Source organism: Sebastes fasciatus, chromosome 1, assembly GCF_043250625.1.
Source record: "Sebastes fasciatus isolate fSebFas1 chromosome 1, fSebFas1.pri, whole genome shotgun sequence".
Classification (NCBI taxonomy): domain Eukaryota; kingdom Metazoa; phylum Chordata; class Actinopteri; order Perciformes; family Sebastidae; genus Sebastes; species Sebastes fasciatus.
This window is the reverse complement of record NC_133795.1, coordinates 38,281,096-38,295,206: the sequence shown is the minus strand read 5'-3', so window position 1 is coordinate 38,295,206 and position 14,111 is coordinate 38,281,096. Positions and strand designations below refer to the sequence as shown.

The window sequence follows — 14,111 nt, the reverse complement described above, 5'->3', positions numbered from 1 at the left end:
GGAGGGAGGAGGGGAGAGACACTGAGAAATCCCTGGAGACACCGAGAGACACCGAGAGACAGAGAGAGAGAGAGACAGTCAGGACCAGACAGACGTCCGTTAGCAGTTTAGTCGCCGGTTACTCGGCTGAAAACACGGAACCTGATTTCTAACGGACGGAACCGGACGTTTAAACTAGTTTAGCCCCGTTCAAACTACATGTAACGGCTGTACCGACACTTACACAGCTCACATAGAGAGAGGGAGAGGGAGAGAGGGATAGAGGGAGAGAGAGCTAGAGGGATAGAGAGAGAGAGAGATAGAGGGATAGATTTGGGAGGAAGAGGAGGAGAAACCGGAGAGAGGAGGAGGAGAGAACCGAGCCAGGAGGAGGACTGTCGGACCGGAGAGGACGGAGAGGACGGAGAGGAGGCTGGAGAGAGAAAAGGGAGGATATTTTGGGGGAGTTTGGTGTGGTGGTTTCATATCGATATCTTCCTCGGACCCTCGCTGTCTCTCTGGTCTCCGGTGTTCCCGTGGCGGAGTCTCGATGTGTGTCCGTAGGAGGACCTAGATGTTGAACTTGATGGGTGTTTTAAACGCCACCGCCGCCAATGTCTCCTGTACTTGTAACTGCAAGCGCTTCACCTCCCTGCAGAGCATGGAAATCAGTGAGTACAACTTCTCATCATCTCGTCTCTAATCATTGACTCTGTCTGTGTCTGTGTACATCCCGACTGTGAAGCTGCACACTGTTATGGATTCATATCACAGATTTTACACATTTACAAGCACAGAAAGGAGAAAAAGTGTCTCCATTTGATAGTGAACAGTCACTGTTTGTCCTGACTGATGTTGGGTTGTGTTTCAGTGACATGCATCTGCCTCTTCACCTCACTAAATGTGCTCTCATTTTGAATACATTAGTAGTTATTGTGAGTTGAGTTGCTGTAACGCTAAAAGCTGTTCTCCATGTGTGATTATTAAGGTTTGATGTTGAACTTGAACATAAACCGCAGTCTTCACATCTCTCTCCACTGAGCCGAATTGAACACACCTCCTGTGTTGTTTGATTCACATCATTTTCAGGCTTTTTAAACATCACTTTTTTTCGCTATGAAGAGAAGTTTGACAGATTGTGTGGTTTTGTCGGCGGGGTTCCGGTCCAGAGTTGCTGGTTGTTAGTGTTTAGTGTCTGCTTCTGATCTTATAACGTTTCCTTTGCTTCATTTGGTCTGTTCCGCCGTGTTTTAACGGTTAAAACACGACCTGAAGAGGGCTGAAACTGTGGTGAAGTTACCGTGGAGTGGAGGACACCGAGGGGACGGGTGTGGGAGTGAAAAGAGCCGGTTGGTTCGGTAAAAAGGGTGAACAAGGGAGGGGGGAGCTGAAGTTTGTGTCGCCGCTCCGTCATTTGGAGCAAAACGAAGCCAGACAGACGTCTAGCCGTCTGCCTGCACGCGCGTGTATGTGTGCGCGTGCACATCCATGTGTGTGCGTGGTCGCATCCGGGAAATCCCTGTTTATATGTGTGTGCGTGTGTGCGTGCGTGTGTGTGTTTATACACTGGTAGTGTGCCTTTATGTATCTGGTGTTTGGTGAAGTGTGTGTTTTTCTGGTTAGAGACACCCTCAGTACTGAAAGGTCATTTAGATGAAAGCTGTGTGTGTGTGTGTGTGTGTGTGTGTGTGTGTGTGTGTTTGCGTGTGTGCGTGTGTGTCCAGCTGAGGTCACCAGCAGGGCTGACTCAGCTTCAGCTCATTCAACTGTTTGGACTGGACGGCGTAGACAGTTTCCCAGTCCTCCCAGTCCTCCCAGACCTCCCAGTCCTCCCAGTTATCCCAGTCCTCTCAGTCCTCCCAGTCCTCCCAGTTCAAAGTGTTGCATTCAAATGTCTTGTTTTGCCAGAGCAGAGCAGAAGCAGCAGCAGCAGCAGCAGCAAACCCTCCTAGATCCAGTCTGCAGTCGTAGAAAACCAGTAAAGGCTGCACGATTAATCGAATATTAATCGCGATCACAATTTTGGGTTCTTACACTTAAATGAACACGATCGCTCTGTGATATTGACGTTTAAAATGCACGCTTCTCTCATGGAAAACTGCTACATATCAAATAATCAAGCGCTTCCTAATCTAACAGCCAGCCACCAGCTGGTGATCCAGATGTTTTGACTTAACTTTTGGGTATATATATATATATTATCTCTACAACCAATGTGTTTATGATTAAATTAAGAGCATGGAATTGATTATCCTGCTCTTATTGTTGCTAATTTGCTCTTGAAGTGCACCAGATTGAAGCATTTAGCTTTGCTAACAAAGAGGCAGGGTGAATATTCCTGTATTTTTTCATAATTGCAATATATATAGCAGAAAAAAATAATACAATGACAGTTTTTTCCAACATCGTGCAGCCCTAATCTGTACAGTAACAGGGATTCAGCACAGCATGTTAGTGAAAACAGTGTTCAGTTTATTTAATGTGAAAGTGCAATAAAAATATGTTGTTGCTAAAATCAATGAGTAATCGTGATATCAATATTGATCAAAATAATCGTGATCATCATTTTGGCCATATTCATGCAGCGCTTCCCTACAGTGGAGTTTTCTATGAGAGAAGCACGCATTTTAACGTCAATATCGCAGTTGTTAATATCATTTTTAAGGCACTCATAATGGAATAGAATCAAAGCCAGACTACTTTGTGTGAGTTCAGTTTACGCGACATACGGTACATGATTCAAGAGTGGAGAACGTGCACAGAGTTGAACTGGTCAGATACAGATCAGCCAATAACCGAAGAGTGTTCAGATGACGACGTGACTCGCCGTCTCTTGAAAATCCCCAAAACCTTGTTAAAAACAATTTGTTACGCTCAAACAAGAAACGTGATTCAGTGACTCCGTGGCCTTTTTTTCTTCCGTCTCAGATTTATTTAGAAACGGATTTTCTTGGGTGGTTGAGGAGATATTTTGACAGGCTTATTATGATTTTCCAGTTTTTAGATTTGGAAGAAAAGATCAGTGAGTAATGTGTTCCTCTGATCGCGAGTGGGAAGAGTTCACGCTGGTGTCAACAGTCATTTATTCACCATGCAGCCTACTTAGACCAGGTTAAATACCAATAATATTCCTGTTAGTCCTAATATATTCAGTTAGAATCTTAATAATAGCATTTGTATCAGTGTAATAGTGAGTATTATTTGTGATATTTTAGTAGTAATAGTTGGAGTAATAGTAGTAATTGTAACAGAAGCAGTTTTGCAAGAGTATAGTAGATTAGTAGCAGTGCTTCAGTTAGTACAATTTCAGTATCGCTACTAGTATTAGTGGTAGTAATAGCAATACATTGCATGGTTAAAAGTATATGGACACCCAAACATTCCTCCCATATGTGACGGCACCGTGCAGGCCAGTCGAGTTCTGCTATGGCTGCACAATTAGACGAATATTAATCGCGATCAGGATTTTGGCTCCCACAATTAAATGAACATGATCGACTGAGATACTGACGTTTAAAATGCTCCACTCATAGAAAACTCTGCTGCATATCAAATCAAGCGCTTCCTAAACTAACAGCTAGCCACCAGCAGGCGATCCAGATGTTTTGGCTTCATTTTTGGGGAGCTGTCATGCCGCTGCGTGCGCTCACCATACAGCGGCAGCCTGTGAAAAACTTTCCTGAATGTTGCGGCTGCAGACCAGAGCAGAAGAGTAACATACTATATGAAATGCACTGAAATCAGGTGAAGAAGAACCTTATTTCATGTCTTATTTTGATGCAAAGAGTTGTCAGCAATGTAACGCAACATATAAGTGAAAGCATTGTATTCAAATGTGAAAGTGCAATCAAAATAGTTTGTCTCTAAAATCTATGAATAATCGTGATAAATAATCGTGATGTCAATACTGATCAAAATAATCCTGATACATCTTTTTGGCCACAATCATGCAGTTCTTCCACCATAAACTGGGAAACCCATTTGTTTATTGAGAAGAAATGTAGTCATGTTGAAACAGGAACGGGCCTTCATTAGGGATGGGTTAGGGTATTGTTTAATACCGGTACCGTTAAAGTGATACAGACTCCGATAGAGCTCTTTGTGTGATACCTTTTCACCTAGTAACCACATATCTTGCCTGAAGTGATCAACAATTGCGGTTGGACCAGTTCCCCTCTTAGTCCATTAGTCATTTTTCATGCTGAAAGACTTATTTCCAAGAAAGTTGTGAGCACATCTCTGGGAAACACCAGATTTAGAGTGGTGCTTTTTGTGTGATTCTTTGTGGAGAAACTCAGTTTTACAGATCTGTTGATTAAATCAACTAATCGATTAGTCGACAAAATCATATGTTAGTGTTAGTCGACTGAGGATTTCTTTGGTCGAGGACAGCCCTATTGTCGCGGCGTGTCCTCTTGAGGAGGAGACGACGCTGGTGTCGGAAGAAGCAAGAAATAATCTTTTTACAAAAATGATTAGATATCGTTTGACTGGAGAAGTTTCGATGCTACTTGATTATTTTGGTCAATACCTTAAAGGTGCTAAATGTGAGCATGGGAGCATTTCTATTGCCTCCGCACGGCTCTCAACATGGTGATGGCAAAGTTAGAAGCACACTGCTGTCTGAAACATCCATGGATTTATTAAGAGAATGAGGTTCCCGTTCATTCCTATGACAGTTGCTCATTGGCGCATGAAGCCAAAACGGCTCGACTGACGAGTGATAAAGTACCCGGATCATACGGCGATCTTCCTCATCCATTGGACCCTTAGAGCAGGCCTCAGTCTGGGTCTCATTCACATGAACGGAAGAAGGGAAATAACTCTGGATTTGGCTATTATTGCGTTTTACAACTTTTAGGACCTAATGATTTAAATAAGGACTATTAGAGAAAAATTTCCCGCTGAGTTAGAGACGTCTCTTTCCCAATGTAAGTCTATGGGAAAAAGTATTTTGGGCTCAATGGCATCACGTGACGGACACGGAAATTGTAGTACCGCCGTTTGGCTACTACGGAAATTTGCTTCATGGCCCGGCGCTCTTCCTGAGGGCTTGGCAAGTATGGAAGTACTGTATGTTATAGCATTAAGATGTCCCTTCATTGGATATAAGAGGTGACCAAAGTATGTCCACATAAATCTTAACAGGTGTGATGTTAATCGTTGCAGCAGTAGCAATAGCAATCAATCAGTGAAATACAGAGAATCGCCTGGACTTGTAACAGAAACAAGATGAGAATGTAGGCAGACACACAGGATTCCTGTCTGAGAGCAGACGTGATGTTTAGTCTGGAAGACAGAGGAGGGAAACACAGAGGACTGCAGAAACAGCAGAGAGAGAGAAGAATATGTCAAAACTTTCTATAAAGGAGCAAGATGTCAGCAACAGAGAAGAGAGACGTTCTGGTGATAGAAACTGAAACTAATGATGGTTTTTATTTATAAAACCAGATGATGTTTAAGGGTGTTTCAGCTGCACTGGACATGATGCAGTGGAGTGTGACAGCGAAGATGAAAGACGTTGTGGAAGAAAGTATAACACAGGATAATAATCCACGTTACATACACCCTAGATATGTGGTGATCAAAGGAGGACGTAGACGTGATAGAAAAGGCTGGGCTTCCCTCCGTCTTTATACTTCACAATGTGTTAAAAATAGACCCGTATCTGGGAAAATAAATGTGACACACGATTAACAAGAAAAGTTAAGAAACAAAGGAGAATTATTTGTAATAAGCATTATAATCTAGGAATCCAAAGCAAAATAACTGCAAAATATAGCAACTCAACTAGCCTGGTTTTAGGAAAAGGCTAGTTGGAGCTGCAAGAATTAATCAATTACTTATCAACTACTCAATTAACTGCCAATTATTTTGATAATCGATGAATCGGTTTGAGAAATTATTAAGAAAAAAAGTTATAATTCTGATTCTGATTTATTTTGAAAAGACTGTATGCATGTCACGAGCGGAAATTGGCGCGTGTTGCTGGACATTCATAGGAAAACAAACGAAAAATGAGGAATAACTTTTTTGTAAGATATCATACGAACGGTTGTGTTAGAATACGTTGGAATATTACATATCTAGGGCTCTTATTGTGAAAGGTAAGAACAGAAGGAGTAGATCTGGTCTGCGCTGCCTTTGTCGAGGTTGAAAGGAGTAATAAAGTCTGCCGTCCTGGTTCGGACTACGGAGCCTTCGTGTTGTTGTTTCATAAATAATAAAGGCGCAACTCAACCTGTTCTGTGATTGGTCAATGCCTTTACTCGCGGTGGGTAGGCTCAGAAAAATTGACCTCATTCTGAGGCTTTTTTTTGGCGCGTAATTCTTACGTTCTGTGTGAAAGTACTTATGACAATAACAACAGTTTGAAAATATATAATGATGTGTAAATTAATGGCATGAAAAAAATGCCCCCGGTGTGTAAGGGCCTTTAAGCTGAAAACGCTCTGCCTTTGGCTTTTGGGAAACGCTGATCAACTTTTTTCACCATTTTCTGATATTTTATAGACCAAAACAACAAATCAATTAATCGAGAAAATATCAACAGTGAAAATAATCGTTAGTTGCAGCCCTAATAAAAGCTGGTCCCATATTGTAAAAAGTGAGATTTTCATGTCTTTTTTATTATAAAGCAGGTTTAAGTGATATATAAATACTGTGAAAGTATCGAAACACTCAATCCACAGAGATATACACACAGCTTGTATTAAAAAATTGTGTCTTTAAAACAAGCCGTCATGATTTCTGTCCATTTGTGATGTCACAAATCTACAATATATAGACCATTACACAGTTTTAAATGCAAACAAACATTCTAAATTTGTCCCAGTTTATTTCCGGTTGCAGTGTATGTCAATGACATCAACTGACAGGAAGTAAACATGGAACCAAGCTGTTGCCCAGCAACACAGTTCCGTTGCAATTCCGTTGAAATGCACTTTCAGACATGAGGGTAAATACAGCGAAGTCATGCAGACAGTATGAGGAAAATAATGTTTTTTTTTAACATTACAGCATGTAAACATGTTCTAGTAGAAACACAAAATACAAGTATGAACCTGAAAATAAGCATGATCAGGGACCTTTAAAGTTTTTAAATACTTTGAAGTCACTGAATTGCGATAAATTCAGACTTCTTAGACTTGTGAAGGAGCTACAGAGACCCTGACTCACTTCCAACTATCAATCATCTCTCTGTGTCGCCTCTCATCTGGATGTGTGCAGCTGTAATTGTAGGGTTACATCTACCTGTTAGCACACACACACGAACACAAACACACACACACACACAGACACACACACACACATATGCAGAAACACATCTGTTCTGAGCGGCAGACATCGCTAGTCAAAGCACATGACATCAGCATTACTCACAGGCTAGCCATGTGTGTGTGTGTGTGTGAGAGAGAGTGTGCGTGTGCGTGTGTGTGTGTGTGAGTGTAGTGAAGTCATCGCTTGTATCAGGTCTTCAGGATCATTTCCTACCAGCAGCTCTGTTTCCTCCACATTTGTTACTACATGTCTGGCAGACACCAACACCTCCACAGTCTGTCTCCGCAGCCAACATCAATGTTGTCAGAGTGTGTGTGTGTGTGTGTGTGTGTGTGCGTGTGTGTGAGTTCAGCTGGAGGGTAGCAGTATTTATTTGATTAGTGAATTCGAGGAAAAGAGTCAGAGTGTTCCTGAAGTGGACGGGAGGCGACGGCAGCGGCTGTGGCGGGCACAGGGAGGACACACTGTGACTGGGCGTCTCTTCTGGTTCACACAGATCCCTGTTATTGGGTTAGGGGTTAGTCAAGACATAAGTCACAAGTTTGATCCCTGCATCGACCCGTGTACCCATGAGGAAACAACGCAGTCTCACGGCACTTCGTGAACACAAATTTGTTGATTTTGTGTTTCGAATTTGTTCATCGTCCCACAAAAGTGGCATTACTTAAGTACGGAAGTTATGTGACAAAGAAATCAACGTTGACTTCTGGTTTCACACGGGACATGAACAGCGGTCTCCGAGTGAAAGTCTGGTGTTTTTAGACCCACCCATCCACCCTGACCTCCTCCCTACGTACCGTTGGCCGCTCTCTATACTTCCTGGTTCACAATTACGTGGATTACATACGAATTGATTTCGTCCTGAAATTTTTTTTTAATTTGTGTCTATGTAAAAGAATAAATACATTAAATTTCATGACTATTTCACAAACTGCTGTGCGACTGGGCCGGAGCGAAAAACTGAACTTCTCAGTTTTTTAGGGTTTTTGTATTTGGGTTCGATAGTTGATAGCTGATACGTCAAAATGGTCACTGTGACCTCACAAAACACATTTTAACTCAAAAATGTATATGCTAATTATGACAATTTCACACAAATGTCTAACAGGATAAAATGATGAAGTGACATGGATGTAAACTGCAAGTTGACTGGTTGGTGGATGCGTACAACCACGAGGCGTTAATTCTAGTTGTTAGCTGACAATTCACAGCAACCTGAAAATGAGAAGAGCAGCAGAAGGTATCGATTAAATCTGACAGAGTGGAGCTTGTTTTTTTTTTACCTCACAAACAATCTTTGGCTGAGTTCAGACGCCGGCTCGCAGAGAGCGTTTTAACCAGACGACAGCCAAGTTCCACTGAGGCCTTTTGGCAGGTGACACAGGGCATTAATGTTAATTAATTACAGCGAGTGTAACTCCAGTGAAAGTCAGAGCCCGGCTCACCTGAATGGTTTGCACGTTAATAACAAAAGAGAAAAAGGACAGACAAAAGATTTTGTGAATCAACCCGAACGGAAACAACTGAGACGTGATCTCATCTGGAATTTTGGTTATTGTGAGATGAGCGTAGGCGGAGATCATCTTCCGCTGATGTCTTTATCTGTTTGGACACCTCAGCATCACAATGTTTTTGTCAGAGACCACATCATCCACCGCTAGTTTATATTAAATGTATGAAATATGTATACAGAAGCACCAGCAGTCAACAATATTTACTGTATTTCAGCTCGAAAAAAAAGTCCCTCTTACATCTCACATCCGGCTTTGTGATTGTCATGTGTCATTCTGTCATCGTCATGTGTCACAAACATCACAACACCACATCCTGTTCAGGCTGCAGCTCCCATGTGACACAAAGATGTTTATTATTCAGAGTAAAAATAACAACAGCATGTTTTTATCCAGTTCCACTTTTGACAGCATATCTGTGGTGCTAAACTCCATCCTGAGGCAAACTCTGTTTGATCGCTCAAACTGTAATAGCCGTACACAAGCAACCTCTATACCATTTATATGAAACAGTGTGAGCAAGGAGACACAACAACAACATCATCAACTCGGGCACACACTGGGACTGAACGCTGTTGGACGTTTTGCATTATTATTGTCACTTTATAATGTTTGGGATCTATTGATAGATGAATAACCAACATAGTCAGATATGAGGGGAGAACCAGAACCAGGCGAGCGCATGACAGACTGTCAGACCCAGCTGCAGTAAAATGAGAGGTTTTCTAAAGGGACTCTGGTGCTTAGAAACACTACCGCTTTTGTCCACATGGTCTGCCAAAAACAACACAAAATGAAAGTTCTCATAGTAGCTTTAAAGGCCCAGACACGCCAACCCGACATTAAAGAACTAGCAGCGACGAAGGCCGACTGTTGAGTCGCCTCACGTCTCCTTTGTCTCGGCCGATAAGTTGCACTTGAACACACCGCTAAGACTACAGCTGACGGACAGTTAGCACGTATGTTCTGCACCTGCGTGAGAGGAAATAACTCTCCACACCAGCAGGCGGCAGTAGTCTGTATTCATCATTCAAAAAGGGAAACAGGAAGACCGAGGACCGTGGATATACAAGCCGTTGTTTTGATACATACATGAAACAAAGCGACGTCTTCGTTCACTCACCACTTAGCTTCATTCCAGATGTTCATGTGGCTGTGAAAATATCTGTGTGTTGGAACGATCAGATGAGATGAAGATGAAAAATGAGAAGAGCCTTCTGTGTGACTTTACTCTTTGACTTGCTTTCCCCACGTCCGTTTCTCTTCTTGTGCACTGATTCGTTTAAACTGAACCGCCAATCAGAGTGATTTCTCTCACCGACGGGCTCTCCCGCTGATTTAACATGCTGAATCAGCCGAAAAGCCTCCGACACGGGCAGACTAGAGCCGACGGTGCACCACAAAAACTAGACCGACGGTAGCTCACCGACGGCCCCAACTGTCCGACGGTCGGCATGGTGTGTCAGGGCCTTAGAAATTAGCTGTTTTCTAAATGGACTCTGGTGCTAAGAAACATTTCCGCTTTTGTCCACAGGGACTGCCAAAATCAGCACAAAATGAAAGTTCTTGTAGTAACTTTAAGTAAAAGTTGCAAAATGTAAAAATAGAAGTTATGTTAATACATCATAATTTAGGTGTTGGTTATTTTTTTGTATTGATAATCTGATTCTGCAATCTGCCTCCAAAATGTAGTGGAGTAGTATAAAGTAACATAAAATAGAAATACAAGTACCTCAATATTGTACTTAAGTGCGGTACTTGAGTAAATGTACTTAGTTACATTCCACCACTGGGTTTATGGAAGAGATGTTTTAACAAATCCATGCCAGTGCTCCTAAAACAAAAAGTGAAATAAGAGTGATATTTGTCAGTTCTTCAGCAGCGTTTGTGTTTCATGTCTCTGTGTTTTACTTCTCATTGATTGGTTCTCTCTCTTTCCTCGTTGCGTCTCTGTTTCTCTCTCACTCAGTGAATCATGGAAATTAAATGATTGAGTCTGTTCTGGCTGTCCTCCTAGACTTATTATGTAAACCTCTCTGTCTGGCTGTCTCACTACTCTGTGTGAGTGTGTGCACATGTGTTAGTCTGCGTTTGTCTATTCATTTCCTGTCCGTGTTTCTGTGTGTGTGTGTGTGTGATAGTTGAGGGAGGATTTGTAAAATTATATAAATCATTCTCTTCTACATTTGCCTCTTCTTGCGGTAAAGCGCTCTGCTGTAAATATGATGTGTGTTTACAGAAGCCTGCGTGGATCAAACTCCGTCTTTTGTGTTTGGTTTTTGTTCTCTGATTGACAGCTGGTGTCGTCCCAGAACCAGATTCGCTTTAATCCTCGAGTACGATAAACCAGTAATTTGTCTCGGAAGAAATTATTTATCCGCCGAAAGCTGCCTTCTCTTTGTTTGCCAGTTTCATATACCACATGACACTGGGAGCTGCCCAGTACAGACACAGTCTAACAGTAGCTGTTGATGCAGGGAGGAGCATGTCCAGTTGACTGTCGCTGTTCAGTTGTTGAGAGTTTAGTTAGAAGCAAAGAGACGAAACTCCAGTGTTTTTTGGACAGCGGCCGCTGACGCCATTTTGGACTGAAAACGCTTATTATATCTATAGTATTTTATTGTTCAACACAGACCATTTCGGTAGAATATGACAATAGAATAGAAATCATTTAGTTTTACTTTTGCGCGACTCTTTGTAGGCGGACGTTTTACTGGCATCCGGTAGTCGCTTTCAGTCCAAAATGGCGGAAGCGTAACTCTGCTGCAATGGACTTTCACTTCTTGGCAACATACGTTCTTTGGTTCTGCTGAAAACCTGCTGTCCTTCTGTCCCGATTCATTTTACCCATAGCTTAACTACAACTCCCAAGGTGCATTTCGGCAAGAGACATCCAATCACTGTGTTTAAAATGGATGGAAACTAAAGATAACGATGTTGACAAAATTAAAAAGACAATCTGCAGCTTTAAAATTAATGTGAGGAACTTTTAACTGGTTATGAAACCGTCTCAGATCTCAGACCCAGATCAGGCTTTGGAGCTCCTTCTCCGGCCATGAGCAGAGCTTCGTCTGCTGACCACCTGGAGGTGGTCCTAGAGGTCCATTGCTGGGCCCCGCTGGAGGGAAGGGAGGCATGAGAGAACCAGAACCAGGACTGAGCGGGGCAGCCTGTCAGACCCTGCTGCAGTAAAATGAAAGGTTTTCTAAATGGACTCTGGTGCTCGCCAAAATCCACACAAAATTAAAGTTTCTCTTAGTAGCTTTAAATTTTGGGTCCACAACTATGGCGCAGTGTTTTGTTGTTGTTGTTCTTCTTCTTCTTCTCTTCTCCTTGGCATTAGCAGCAGAGGCTCATGGGTATTTTAGTATTTAGAACCGCCCATCAATCCCAGATATCTCAGAAACAAAGTGTTTCTATGTTAATAAACACTGAAGATATCATTAACAGAAACATTTTAAATGCTGGGAATACAGTTTCAGGAAAAACACCCCGTCCATCTTTGCAACTCTATACTCTCCTTCCTGACCTCTTTCTTCCTTGCTTCCTTCATGCCTCTCAATCATCCTCTCAGCTGTTCATTGTTTCTGGGTCTAGACACCAACAACACACACACACACACAGAAGTCATCATCGTGGTATATGCATATATGTAGATGCATGCAGCGTGTGCGTCTAGGGGTCAAGGTCGTCGTCACTTTGGGGGTTGTGTGTGTGTGTGTGTGTGTGTGTGTGTGTGTGTGCTCTCTGCATATCATCTGCATAGAAGACAGTTTTCAGCTGAGGCCCTTGTAGTCTGTTGGACCCTTATTGTCCCAATAATTAGTCTGAAGTCATAGCCGGTCCTATACGTCTGTCTGGCGGTGTGAATAAATCCATACAGAGGCTGTCTGAGGACCAAGAGGCTGCGCTATAAATAAAGCCAATGACTGTCTGCCTGCTATATGCATAGAGAGTCATGCGACAATGTGGAATAGATCGTCTCTTGTTTTTCATTAATTGGTCTGAGGCAGAAAAAATCCCAGTATGGACGTCTGGTTCTTCTAAATACTTCAATTGTAGTCTGTTTATGGAGTTCAACACAACTGTGTCTTGTCTTTCAGTAATTAGTCTGGCCCAGGGGAGGATGGCGTAGGATTGTCTAGTTTTCTAAATGGTAAATGTAAAGTAAAAAGTGTCTTTTGGCTTTTTGTTAATTACTCAGTAAGGGCTTAGAGTCACGGGCTGCAGCTATTGATTATTTTATAGAGTATTCTACCGATTATTCCATTGATTAATCAAGTTTATTGCTTTAATTGCATACAATATTATCAGACAAAACTAAATCCATTTAGTGCCTTTAAGTGCCATATCCTCTTTTACCCTAATGTTTTTGACCGTTCTTATATTTAATGTACATACTTGACTACTTGACTAAGTTTTACTTGATCATATTTCATTATTATAATACAACTACTCCATTTGGAGTCAGAATTATACAATTTAGTTGTTTATTATTGATTTTCTACTGTGCACAATGGTAGAATGTGATGATGTACAGGGTAAATGTCATGGCCAAAGGCTCCATTGTGTGCACGTATCATCCTGTAGTGGATAGCAGTAGTATTTTAGAGCCAGATTCCCTTTCAAGAGGTATAAAAACCCATTTGGCACACTTGGGGTATCCAAGTGGCCAAATGGAGAGTCCTCCTGGTCCTATCTTTACTAAAACCTTTGTAGAATCTATGTGCTTTGTGTTATTTATATCTGTTTTGGCACAGTTGTAGTCAAGGAGTTGCTGAATGAATTTAGTGGCATCTCTGTGCATGGCATCATTACTATAATGGTTTTATCCACTGTCTAATCTAGATAACATTTTAGACAAGGATATATATGTAATCTTTCCTTTGGTTCATCACAATTTACTCAGACATAGTAACAGTCACAATATTACAGATGAATTCTCTGAGGTCTTATCTATCCATAGATACCAAGATCATGCATATAGACCTGGTAGTTGTGGAGCTATTCTTGATTTATTTTGGGTATGTCTGTCTAGGGGAACCACACCTTCCAGCACCCTGTAGGGCTTAAGAGGATATTACGTTCTGGGTTTCAAGTCTCCAGACTAACTGTTTTCACCAGCGTCCTTGAAAAATCTGCAAAGAATTTGCATCAATGATTTTTAGTTATTGAGTTTCTCAAGAATCATTTCAGCCCTCATCTGCTAATGTTGAATAGATCCGAAATGTAAGGTTGTCTGTTGAAAAAAAGAAGGTATATTTTAATGTGTTTAAAGTGGTTTAAACTGGAATGAACTGATTGATGTATTTCAATTAGAGCTGAAACAATGAGTCAAAC

At 41.7% G+C, this 14,111-nt stretch overlaps 1 protein-coding gene across 1 annotated transcript in view; it reads left to right on the top strand.

The window, feature by feature from the left end:
* Positions 1 to 282: 282 nt before the first annotated feature.
* pmepa1 (prostate transmembrane protein, androgen induced 1) overlaps positions 283 to 14,111 on the top strand; it is a 47,208-nt gene continuing 33,379 nt past the window's right edge. Inside the window, exon 1 of the mRNA XM_074647688.1 lies at positions 283 to 650. Within this exon, the coding sequence (XP_074503789.1) occupies positions 554 to 650 (97 nt within the window). The 5' untranslated portion in view covers positions 283 to 553. The remainder of the gene's footprint in view (positions 651 to 14,111) is intronic.